At 33.5% G+C, this 13,512-nt stretch overlaps 1 protein-coding gene across 2 annotated transcripts in view; it reads right to left on the bottom strand.

Moving 5' to 3' along the window:
• EXOC5 (exocyst complex component 5) overlaps positions 1 to 13,512 on the bottom strand; it is a 57,373-nt gene that overhangs the window by 20,843 nt on the left and 23,018 nt on the right. For both annotated transcript variants that reach the window (XR_014242969.1, XM_082386537.1), the window contains exons 6-12: positions 11,697 to 11,725; positions 8,240 to 8,349; positions 7,682 to 7,726; positions 7,433 to 7,573; positions 6,352 to 6,434; positions 4,829 to 5,038; positions 3,381 to 3,528 (exon numbers count right to left, since the gene is read on the bottom strand). Coding sequence is in view for 1 of the 2 variants with exons in the window: in XM_082386537.1 (XP_082242663.1) it covers positions 3,381 to 3,528; positions 4,829 to 5,038; positions 6,352 to 6,434; positions 7,433 to 7,573; positions 7,682 to 7,726; positions 8,240 to 8,349; positions 11,697 to 11,725 (766 nt within the window). In the remaining variant the exon portion in view is untranslated. The remainder of the gene's footprint in view (positions 1 to 3,380; positions 3,529 to 4,828; positions 5,039 to 6,351; positions 6,435 to 7,432; positions 7,574 to 7,681; positions 7,727 to 8,239; positions 8,350 to 11,696; positions 11,726 to 13,512) is intronic.

Here is a 13,512-nt window from a genome sequence, read left to right as displayed (position 1 = left end):
TTTGTAATAACTGTAAATGGAAAGTAACCTTTCAAAATTGTTGAAAAATTTTTTTAAAAATTTTTTTTAAAAAGAAAGAAAACTTAAAGGAAACAAAAGAAAGAAAATATAAGAGGAAATCTTTGTGACCTTAGGTTAGGCAAAGATTCCTTAAATATGATACCAAAAATACCTTCAATAACAGAAAAGTGTTAAATTGGATATCATCAAAATTAATAACTTCTATTCTTTGAAATACTCTTTAGATATGAAAAAGACAAGCCACAGACTGAAAGAAAACATTTGTAAATCATATATCGAATAAATGAATTTTAACCAGATATACAACTGTCAAAAAATAAGAAAACAGACAACCCAATTTTAAAAAACGCACGCAAAATACACCAAATAATATACATGAATGGCAAATAAATGCAAGAAAAGATGCTCATCTTCAGTCATTAGGAAAATGCAAACTAAAACCATAATAAGGTATCATTACATACCTTATTAGACTCTAAAATAAAGACTGATCATACCAAATGTTGGAAATCATGTGGAACAAATGCAACTCTCTCATATACTGCTGGTAAGAATGTCACATGAAACAACTTTGAAAAACAGTTTGGCAGTTTCGTAAAAAGAATTACCATATCACATCATATAGCTACTCAGGAGAAATGAAAGCATATGTCTGCATAAAGACATATGCATGAATATTCATAGCAACTTCATTTGTAATAGTCAAACAATGGAGCCAATCTAAACTGCCATCAATAGGTAAATGGATAAACAAATTGTGGCGTATTCATTAAATAAAATACTACTCAGCAATAAAAGAACATACTAATTAATACACACAACAACATGAATGAATTTCAAAACATTTATGCTGAGTTAAAGAATCCAGAAACATGTATACAGTATAATACACTATACTCCCATTTATTAAAAATTCTAGAAAATTAATCAACTTCTTGAAAATTCCTATTTAGCTTTCAAGACTCAGTTCTGAAGCATCCCCTTCTTTTTGAAAACTAATCTACAGTGAAGCAGATCAGCAGTTGCCCAAGGACAGAAATGGAGGCGAAAGGGAGATTTTAAAAGGGCAGAAGGAAACTTTTGGAGGTGATGGATCTGTTCATTATCTTGACTGCGTTATAGTTTCACAAATGTACACATAATTTACCAAAGTTATCAAATTGTACAGTTCAAATACATGCAGTTTATTGAAGGTCAATTATATCTCAAAGTTACTAAGTTTTTTAAAAAGAAAGGAAAAAAACACCAATCTGCTCATTACACTGCCCTTTTTAATATCCTTTAAAGTTTCCATCATCACTTAACATGGTCAAGTCCAAATTTCTAAGTATGGTATACAAAGAGTTTTTGTCTACATTTTCAACCTCCTGACTTATTACTCTCCCCACATCCTTTTTTAGTTCAAGCATTTCATACTCCCTGATTGATATTTGTATATGTCTTTGTGCACGTAATTTTCTCTATTCCTGAAACAGCTTGCCAGAATCATCCTCTTGAAGATATCCTATTTAGCTTTCAAGATCCAGACCTCAAATGTCTCCTCCTTTTTGAAATCTTTCCTGATACTCTTTCTCAATTCCTTAACCAGGCAAAGCTGGTTGTTTCCTCTTTGGTCCCAGCAGTGTTTACCTACCTTGCACTAATTCTTTTTATGTCTACCTCTTTTCTCCACACTAATCAAAAGTAATGTAAATGTCTTGTATTTATAACCTCAATGCCTAACATGGCAGATGGTACAAAGTAAACACAAAATAATGTTTGTTGGATCAGACTGCAATGAATTAAACTGATTTTCAATCTCATGACTCTCCAGACAGAAGGTCATGATTTAGACCTAGTTGCTGTGATTCAAATAAATATGTTGACAGCTTCATGTTTGATGATCCGATGCTTTAGAAACATTTTAATATATTTCCAGTATTCAGAAAAGTACAGATATTACTGTACCAAATATACCCATCACCTACCCAGATGTGTCATATCTTAACATTTCTCCAAATGTACTTCAGATTTTCTTCCTTTTGGGGGGCAGGAGTTGTCCAACATTATACATATAGATAACGTCCCTTGGGTATTCCTCCCAAGGCAACCACTACTCTGAAGTTGTTTATCACACCCATGCTTGTGTATGCTCCTTAATAATATAAAGTATTGTTTTACTTTTTAAAATTTTATGTTGTGGTATACTGAATATATCTTTTCCCCATTTTGCTCTTTTCACTGAACATTGCATTTTTGAGATTTATTCATGCTGATGATACATGTAACTCAAGTTTAGTCATTTAAATTGGTATATAGTTTTCTAGTATATGAACAATGTCAGTTTATCAATTCTCTTTATGGCACACTTTGTTTGTTTCTAATTTTTCACCATGACAAACAACATAGCTTATGATGTTAGACATGTCATGTGCACCTACAAATTTCTCTTAAGGAAATAACAAACTACTCTCCAAAGTATACCAATTTTTACTTCCATTGGCAGTGTATGAGAACTTCTATTGCTCCACACCCTTACCAATACTTAGTATCAACAGACTTCTTAATTTTTGCCAACCTATTGAGAATGACATAGTATTTTCCGTTTTAAGTTTCATTTCCCCACTAGTGAGACTGAATATCTTATTGATAATTTATATTTTCTGTATTTATGTGTAGCCTTTGACTTGTTTTCTATTGATTTATATGTATAATTTATATTGATTTACTATCTATCAATATAAGTATACAGATGATATACATCAATACAAATAAAAAATTAAGACTGCTTCAACTCTCAACTTCGTACTTAAGAAGTATATACCTCAGTTTCTTCCTCTGTAAAACAGGAATAATAACCACACAGAAATGTTACAATGATTAAATGAGTTAATAACATACCTAAAGTGCTTGGAATAGTGCCTGGAACATAGTATGTGGTATACAATTATTAACCACTACTATTTGTTTTATAAATCTTCTGTTAGTAATATTGGTTACAAATACCTTCTCAGAGGCTGTGACTTATCTGTTACTTTGTTAAAGTATGTTTGTGGAAGAAATTCTAAATTTTAATGGAGTCAACTTTTCCTTTCCTTTGATATCTGTGTTCTTAAACATCCTTCTCTCCCTAATACTCTATTTCTTTATAAGATAGGTCTAACTTTCCCTTTCATATCTTGCTTTAATATCTCACTAAAGAAAATTTGATATGCTCAACTTTAAAATTATGTTAAAATATACTTCTAAATAATTTAAAAATAATTCTGTTCCCCAAGCAAAAATCCTATTTTTTATTACAATAAACAATTGTTCCTAACCAGAGAAAAATTAAAATACACAACTATATACAAATAAAATAAATCTACAATTACTCTTACCCTATGACATCTTTCAAAGGCTTGCTTGGTTTCTTGTAAAAGATTAACCACCACTTCTTGGGATAGGAAAGTCTCTCCATGAGTATCGATACTTGGCCCCAGTGGTAAGTTGGTACGCTGTCTAATTCTCTCTTTCAAATCTTGAATACTAGTGCATAATACCAACAAATGAAAAAAGAACACTACTATACATAGATTTCAATTTCAAATACTCTCAAACTTAGTATACATGAACTAAGAAAAAGAAAGAAGAAGAAACAAGGACCAACAGCCAGGAGACCTAAAACTTCTAATTTCAGTAAGTAGTTCTGTAAAGTGAAGCAAGCATTAATCTCTAAACAGAAGACGTTCGTCTGAAAAATGAGTAGATTTGGAGTTATTATCTCTAAAGTCTCTTTCAACTCTACAATTCTGACTCAGTAGCCCAAAACTCCTTGTCTGGTTTCCTTAGGAAGTGGGCTTTTCCAAATAAGTTAATATTCCAGGTAACTAAATGGTCCTGCTTAAAACAAACTTTAAAATTTTAAAGATTTTTAAACACATTAACCATTTAAACATATTGTACATTTCATTATTATTAAACATAATTTAGCTTTTCTCAATGACTGAGGGTCATTAAGAACATTTATTACATGAGAGTATCTTTAGAAAATTACATTTTTTTTGGTCCTAGAATATACAGCTCCAGACTGTGAACTAATTTTTCAAAAAATTCTTATGATTGTTTTTTAGTTTTTCTCTTTTACTTGCTACTGCCTTTCAGATGTCACTTCTTATTGCTAATTATAATCTCTCCATGATCATTATTTAATATATGACAAACTGGGAAACAAGAAAATGATTTGGGTGTGCATTATGTGAACTGTCAACTCTGATTATATGGCTCCACAGAGGTCATTCTGATTCATCCTAAAATCAACTCAATTCCAGATAGTTGAGATCTAGATAACTGAGTTGCCACCAATTCTTACAGCAAATAAATTAATTTTATTCTAGTAGGTAAGTACATTCACGTTTTAATGTATTACTTAAATAATTTTATGCCCAAGTCATGAAAAAGCTCAGGGTACAAAACTGTGAACTATCTGCATTTTTCTTTTTAACCACACCTGCAATAGCAGCAATAAAACAATGTGCTTCCTAGTTAATAACCTGGAATAATTTACTCAGTCTAAAAAAAGGAAGGAAGGAAGGCAGGCAGGAAGGGAGCGAGGGAGGGAGGAACTCTTTATGGTACTAGTATTCTGCTTTACATTTTAATAATGTTATGTAGGAACATTTCAACATGTGGCTCGAGAGAAAGGATTTGATGAATGGTGTAAACAAACTGTATTAAAAAAATTCTTCACAGAAAATTCTAATGACTATCAATATTTCACAAGTTTGTCCAAATATAATAGCTTTTAGTATCTTTAGTTTTAACTATAACATTTAACAAAAACACTTACCCTCCTGTGCCAATGGATCTCTTTTGATGGTTTTTTGAATCATAATAGCGCTGTAGGATCATAGCACTTCTGCTTTTCAAATATCCAGTCTCCACTTCAATATAGTTCTCCAAATAGGAAATGAAAATGGACTTGATAAGCTTAGACAAGAAAGTCTGTTTATCAGTACCTAAGTTAAACTCCATCAACTTGCTGGAAAGATTTGTGGTTCTTTTCATGCAAAAGGGAGAGAAAAGATTAATGTATATTTTAGGTATAGTAACAATATTTAAGAAATACATATTTTTATAACGTGACTTTTTAATAACTTATGTTACACCACCATTTCTTAAACCCTGGGAAGTTACTTAGGATGCAGACAGCAACTGTATAGGGTTATATATATTAAGTAGAATGAATATTACAGACAACATCGTGGTTTTGAAAACTACCATAAACTCCTAGAGATGACTCAGGAGAGGAAACTGAGGCAACCAACCAGACTAGAAATGGCAACAGTGGCAGAATGGCTTCAAGTATGCCATTCATGACATGGTACACAAGTCAAAATACTGAGAAGTCTATGCACTGTTCATTCTCTTCAGTCTTTGTCCCTGGACTTTCCTCTAATTTTCTGTTTCTCACTGTTCAAGATAGGCTCACAATAGTGCGGTTGTTGAGATGGACTTCCTGATTATAGTTACTTTTGAAAACCCTCTTCTCAAAGTGATGACAATAAAGGAAAGCAATAGAGTTGGAAAAAAACTCCACATGAAGCTTCTACAAAGTATAACACTGCCATTTACAAAAGCACAAGACAAATTTTCACATCAGACTTAAGTCTGAAATTGTCATATAAGAGTTTGTCACTCTGGGGGCTTCCCTGGTGGCGCAGTGGTTAAGAATCCGCCTGCCAACGCAGGGGACACGCGTTTGAGCCCTGGTCCGGAAAGATCCCACATGCCGCAAAGCAACTAAGCCCATGCACCACAACTACTGAGCCTGCGCTCTAGAGCCCATGCTCCACAAGAGAAGCCACTGCAACGAGAAGCCCGGGCACCACAACAAAGAATAGCCCCCGTTCGCCGCAACTAGAGAAAGCCTGCACGCAGCAACAAAGACCCAACAAAGCCAAAAATAAATAAAAATAAAATAAATTTAAAAAAGAGTTTGTCACTCCCTTTCTCAACTTTTAAAGTTTTAACTGCAGATAAATGTAATTATACTAGTTCTTAAAGAAAAAAGTTAAAGAATAATGCACTAGCTTACAATTAAAATCGGAAACAAAATTCTCAAGTCTTAAACAAGGTTTTTATATTTCATTAAAGTACATTAATATAAAGCATAATATCCGATTCCTTAAGTTAACATGTTAAGAATGCTGCTCTTGTACAATACTAGTCTATACAGTCAAGTATTTAATGCTAAAAGGTATATTGTTATCTGACAAACTGTTATTCAAAAATACCTGAATACTTCCCCATTTTCTATTTGAAAAAAAGAAAATGTGAGATATTACCATTTTCTAATAATTAAAAATATACCTTGTATATAAATCGTAGAGACTTTTGAGATACTGCTCTGCATCGGACTTCCTACATTCTTCTAACTGGTCTTTCACAAAGCTCTAAAAAAAAAGTCAACATTCTGTCAATTAAGTAAATATTAAATTATATAGCCAATTTTTTTTTCTCTAGAATTACTCCACATTCTTGAACTGTTCTGAAATAAAATCCAGTGGAAAAGGCAATGCATAGAAAAGAGACCAATATAAAAAAAAAATAGGTTTTTAATTTTTACTGCTTCTCATATTTACTCATACATCTTATCAGTGTTGGGAATAAGCATTAAGAATCTCAAATACCTTGTCTTTTGAAATCTGCCTATCCTGCCTCATGAAGTACATTGGGAGAAAAAATTAAAAATCCCAAAAAACAAAACCTGAAGCTATATCAATATGGTCAATTCCTTAAAGCAGCTTTTCCAAAACTGTAGTCAAAGTAACACTAGTGCCCTTTGAGACATTACTATAAAATTGGGAAATGCTGTACATTACATCTCCACTTCTAGAGAATCACAATACATATTAGTATCTTTAAAGGCTATTAAAAGTCCTGAATTGTGTTTTAAAGACAACACTTATTTAATGTTGCTCAATCCATTGGTAAACATAGTTTAGGAAATGTTGCCTTAAAGTATAGAGGTATGGAAGCCAAGGTTGTAAATGAAATTCCTGTGTGTTTTCTTTTAATCTTAGTACCATATTATAAAAAATTCTACAGATTGAGCTTGTAATTCTTGTTCAATTTCAAAAATGCCATCTATTGGTCGAGGTAAGAAACCAATAAAAATTAAAACTGAGGCTAACCTACCACAACCTGATACACATGTAATTTCAAACAAATGCTCTGATGACACTGAGTGATGAGCACCTTTTTTCTTGGTGAAGAATAAAACATTTTTTTTTTTAAAAGCATGACACTGTCACTCCTTTCTCCTACACTTAATAAGTGGATTACTATGCCTAAGGATATTACACAAATAAACTAAATTTTAAAAACTTTTAAAACACAGAGGAAAAAAATCACATATTGCCTTAAGTACTTAATCATCGTTTAAAATTACCTGTAGTTTGATTTCAAATACATTTTGAATAAGTTTAGCCAGTACTGTTTCTGGATTACTAAAGATATCTCCAACTTGTTTGTTCACCCGTTGACAGAGTATTGCTGCATCTTCAAATATATCATTTCTCAAGTAAGCACCCTAAACAGCAGAGGAAATTTCATTGAATATATAATTTTAAAATGCTTTTTTAAAACACAAATTAGCATAAAATAAAATAAAATCCAATAAAGTGTACTGTTATGTTACCTCCTGGCACTGCTTTATATAAACATCAACACAATGGGAATAACCCTAGGAAGAAGAAAGAAATACACATCACTGTTGTGGTTCAATTATAACAATAATAACAACAATGTCAATAAAAGAGGTATTATATGTAATAAAGCTATGTCTATGCCTCAATAAATGGCCAACGGTAATAGCTACTCTCTGGTTCCTATATTCCAAACTTAAGGTCAAGCTTTCTGGCTTTTGAATTATTTCATCAAGTGTTTGACTGGAAAAAAAAAATACATTAAACACTCTGAAGGCAGACAATATGATTTTCTATATCAAACTATATAAAAATTCAGTGAAAAAATATTAATATTATTGAATATAAGATCCTTATTTAAATAATATTAACTACCTAAAATTTAATATCATTTCTGGAGAAAGATACAAATGTACATTCAAATTATTCCAAATAATGAAAATTATCACTGACTCATACAACCAGGGAAAAACAGAGACTATAATACATAGAATTCATATAATCTCCGCACCCTTTAAGACTAATCTGCATTTTAAATTTTTACTATTTACCTTAAAATGGAGTAAAACAGCTGCTACTTCCCTCATTCTGGTGATTTCACCTCTTCTTTGAGCACCAGTAAACTCCTGAATCAGTTGGCATTCTAAATCATGGTATTTACCTAAAAATAGAATGTCATTCAGCTACAATGAGACAAAGTATCCAAGTTATTTAGGAGTATATGGTTTCTTTATAAATATAATGACTAGGAATCTAGCTTTCTTTTAAAAGAATTGCAAAAACTATATGAGATTATAGGTAGTGGATCAAAACCTTATAATATACTGTGGTATATAAACCTATATTTTCAAGACCAAAAAATCTTCCCAAATGGTAAAACAGGTGAGCTCCTACAGTGTGACTGCCATTTACCACTGCTATATAAAAAAGCAGCTGGCTGGCAAAATCGTTCTCAATGGTGAAAAACTGAAACCATTTCCTCTAAGATCAGGAACAAGACAAGGCTGTCCACTCTCACCACTATTATTCAACATAGTTTTGGAAGTTTTAGCCACAGCAATCAGAGAAGAAAAAGAAATAAAAGGAATACAAATCAGAAAAGAAGAAGTAAAGCTGTCACTGTTTGCAGATGACATGATACTATACAGAGAATCCTAAAGATGTTACCAGAAAACTACTAGAGCTAATCAATGAATGTGGTAAAGTAGCAGGATACAAAATTAATGCACAGAAATCTCTTGCATTCCTATACACTAATGATGAAAAATCTGAAAGAGAAATTAAGGAAACATCCCCATTTACCAATGCAACAAAAAGAATAAAATACCTAGGAATAAACCTACCTAGGGAGACAAAAGACCTGTATGCAGAAAACTATAAGACACCGATGAAAGAAATTAAAGCTGATACAAACAGCTGGAGAGATATACCATGTTCTAGGACTGGAAGAATCAACATTGTGAAAATGACTCTACTACCCAAAGCAATCTACAGATTCAATGCAATCCCTATCAAACTACCAATGGCCTTTTTCACAGAACTAGAACAAAAAATTTCACAATTTGTATGGAAACACAAAAGACCCCGAATAGCCAAAGCAATCTTGAGAAAGAAAAACGGAGCTGGAGGAATCAGGCTCCCAGGCTTCAGACTATGCTACAAAGCTATAGTAATCAAGGCAGTATGGTACTGGCACAAAAACAGAAATATAGATCAATGGAACAGGATAGAAAGCCCAGAGATAAACCCACACACATATGGTCACCTTATTTTTGATAAAGGAGACAAGAATATACAGTGGAGAAAAGACAGTCTCTTCAATAAGTGGTGATGGGGAAACTGGACAGTTACATGTAAAAGAATGAAATTAGAACACTCCCTAACATCATACACAAAAATAAATTCAAAATGTATTAAAGACCTAAATGTAAGGCCAGACACTATCAAACTCTTAGAGGAAAACATAGGCAGAACACTCTATGACGTAACTCACAGCAAGATCCTTTTTGACCCACCTCCTAGAGAAATGGAAATAAAAACACAAATAAAGAAATGGGACCTAATGAACCTTAAAAGCTTTTGCACAGCCAAGGAAACCATAAGCAAGACAAAAAGACAACCCTCAGAATGGGAGAAAATATTTGCAAATGAAGCAACTGACAAAGGATTAATCTCCTAAATTTACAAGCAGCTCATGCAGCTCAATATCAAGAAAACAAACAACCCAATCCAAAAATGGGCAGAAGACCTAAATCGACATTTCTCCAAAGAAGATATACAGATTGCCAACAAACACATGAAAGGGTGCTCAACATCACTAATCATTAGAGAAATACAAATCAAAACTACAATGAGATATCACCTCACACCAGTCAGAATGGCCATCATCAAAAAATCTACAAACAATAAATGCTAGAGAGGGTGTGGAGTAAAGGGAACCCTCTTGCACTGTTAGTGGGAATGTAAATTGATACAGCCACTATGGAGAACAGTATGGAGGTGCCTTAAAAAACTAAAAATAGAACTACCATACGACCCAGCAATCCCACTACTGGGCATATACCCTGAGAAAACCATAATTCAAAAAGAGTCATGAACCACAATGTTCACTGCAGCTCTATTTACAATAGCCAGGACATGGAAGCAACCTAAGTGTCCATTGACAGGTGAATGGATAAAGAAGATGTGGCACATATATACAATGGAATATTACTCAGCCATAAAAAGAAAAGAAATTGAGTTATTTGTAGTGAGGTGGATGGACCTAGAGTCGGTCATACCGAGTGAAGTAAGTCTGAAAGAGAAAAACAAATACTGTAAGCTAACACATATCTATGGAATCTAAAAAAAAACAAAATGGTTCTGATGAACCTAGGGGCAGGACAGGAATAAAGACACACGCATAGAGAATGGACTTGAGGACATGGGGAGGGGCAAGGGTAAGCTGGGATGAAGTGAGAGAGTAACACTGACATATATACAGTACCAAATGTAAAATAGATAGCTAGTGGGAAGCAGCTGCATAGCACAGGGAGATCAGCTCAGTGCTCTGTTACCACCTAGAGGGGTGGGATAGGGAGGGTGGGAAGGAGACGCAAGAGGGAGGAGTTATGGGGATATGTGTATATGTATAGCTGATTCACTTTGTTATAAAGCAGAAACTTAACACACCATTGTAAAGCAATTATACTCCAATAAAGATGTTAAAAAAAGAAAGCAGCTGCCTGGAAAAAACCTTCTGGATGTCATTTGTGATAGCAAGAGACAGGAAAAATCTTAAACCTGAATTTATGGAAAGGGTGAGCAGAGTTATAAAACTCTTTACTAGTGTTCAGATGCCTTTACTACAAACAATGGCAGATTCAATACCAAGGTACACCTTGAGACAACATGTGGTATTTGATTCACTACATTCTTGAGGCTATTACGGTACACTTTTGGGAAAACAGGTGGTCTCTGAACTTCAATGACTTCCCAAAACAGTGACTTAGACTACCACGGGAGCCTGCAAATATAGCAGCCTTTCAAGAAATCCAGAATGATCTGCTTAAAATACAATCCAAAGATCAAGAATCAAGCTATCATGTAAGGAGTTAAATAGGTACTGAAATGGTCATTATGAGCTAGCTTTAAAAAAAGAGAACCTACATTAGAACTGTATGTATGAATACAAAAACAATCCCCAAGATACACTGTTAAATTAAAAACACAAGGTATGGAAGCTATTTGTATAGCATGCCACCAATTATTTTAAAATAAATGTGGACAGCAGAACTAAATTCTATACATTATATACACGATTTATGTCTTATGCTTGTATATCCATAGAATATTCTGGAAGAATACCCAAGAAATTGATCACACTTGTTTCAAGGAAGAGGAATCAAACTCAGGGATGGGGTGGGAGGATGACATTGTTCCCACTCTCTTCTTTTACTATTTTCTTTCTTTTATACAAGTAGTTTGATTACCTATCCAAAACAGTTAAATAAATAGAACCCCACTTACTTGCAATTTTGGATTTAACTTCGGAAAATCTGAAAGATAAAAACCAATGATGAGGTTCATTATTTGTGACAAATGTACCATAGTAATGTAAGATGTTAATATAAGGGGAAACTGGTTTTGGGGGTACATAGGAATCCTCTATACTAAATGTCGTCAGAAAAAAAGGAAGGAAGCGGGGGAGGGAGGGAGGGGAGGGAAAGACAAAGCCAGAGGGGAAAGAGTACTGATAGTAGGAAGCATGCCATGTAACAAAACTGAATTTGGGCAATCCAGATGGGGTATCTGGTTCTCACTGAGGAAATTCACATTGATTAACCAATTCCCCCACCCCTTTTTTTTTGATGTGGACCATTTTTTTTTAAAGTCTTTATTGAACTTGCTATAATATTGCTTCTGTTTTATGTTTTGTTTTTTTGGCCCAGAGGCATGTGGGATCTTAGCTCCCCGACCAGGGATCAAACCTGCACCCCCTGCATTAGAAGGCCAAGTCTTAACCACTGGACTACCAGGGAAGTCCCATCAATCCCCTTTTAAAGGGAGGAATTCTGTATGAGGCATTAACAACCCAGAAGACTCCAACAACTGGGTTATTGTCCCTACTCATATTCACCGGCATTTTAAATTCACTTGATATTTGTCTATTTTCCCCTCAGTTGGGATTTCCTCATATGACGTTCCACTATTGTTACTTAAAGAAAAACAACTATAAAATAAGCATATACAAATGAGTTATTTTAAAACTAGAAAAATAAAATAGAAGCCATAAAAAGGACCCAGTAATGTGCCTAGCATTCAACCTCTGCAAATTCAAAAACTAAAATATCACACACTACCATACACTAGAATTTTTTTCAAATCATAAGTATCAAGGGGGAATGCACAACATGGAAAATTAATGTTGAGAGATCTTATGTAATTAGTTTGAAGAGACAGGAGAGTGGGTGGCAAAAGAATGCCAAAGACAGATGAAGAAGGTAATAATTTAAAGATCTATACAAAATTGATATCAAAGTCACAGTGGATCACAGAGTATGTTAGGCCATATTGATCTTTGTGAAAAAATTAAACTTGATTAGGCTATATATTCAATTCTAAGGCTTGATACGCTAAAACAAAACTGTAAGAGAAGCATGTAATTGAGAAGCAGGAGAAGATGAGTATATGCCTGTGTGTTTGTAGGGGTGGGAGACAGATGAAGCCAACAGTTATGATGCACTTATTGTGAGCCACACATTTTACCCATTTAAGTAAATGTTTTAACTCTGAAATAAAGTTAAAGAGAGGTTTTTTGTGGGCGACATTAAAAATCATTGCTCATAATGCTGGACAAGTATGAGATTATTAATAATAGCTAAATGATAGATGCTTATTACTGCTAATCCTTTATGATGATACAAAGTTCAGAGTAAAATAAGATATATTTGGGGGTAGGGAATTCACTTTCACTCTATGTTTGGGACATAATGGACAAGCTTTAAGTATAGCAATACATTTACATTCTACCTGTACCTCAGGATTTTCAAGTATTACCAAAAGAATAAAATACGTATATTATCTGTTAAAAGGGAAGACATTTTTTCCAGATATTTAAATGGGAGAACCACTGTTAACAAGATTTTATTATAGAGTCTGACATTCCATGAACTAAAGGAAATCATGAAAGAATTTCCTTCTCAGTGAAGTTTCTTTTAGGATGAAACCATTAATACCTAACTTAGCAATGGCCCTAGGGTCTTGCATCTAAAACAGGATTTCTTAACCTGAAGTCCCTAGGAAGGAGCCTACAGATAGGCTAAAGGGTCTAAAACTCCATGAA

This window comes from Balaenoptera borealis (genome assembly GCF_965194805.1).
Source record: "Balaenoptera borealis genome assembly, chromosome: 3".
Classification (NCBI taxonomy): Eukaryota; Metazoa; Chordata; class Mammalia; order Artiodactyla; family Balaenopteridae; genus Balaenoptera; species Balaenoptera borealis.
Note: the sequence above shows the minus strand (reverse complement) of the source record. Positions and strands in the feature narration are given on the sequence as shown.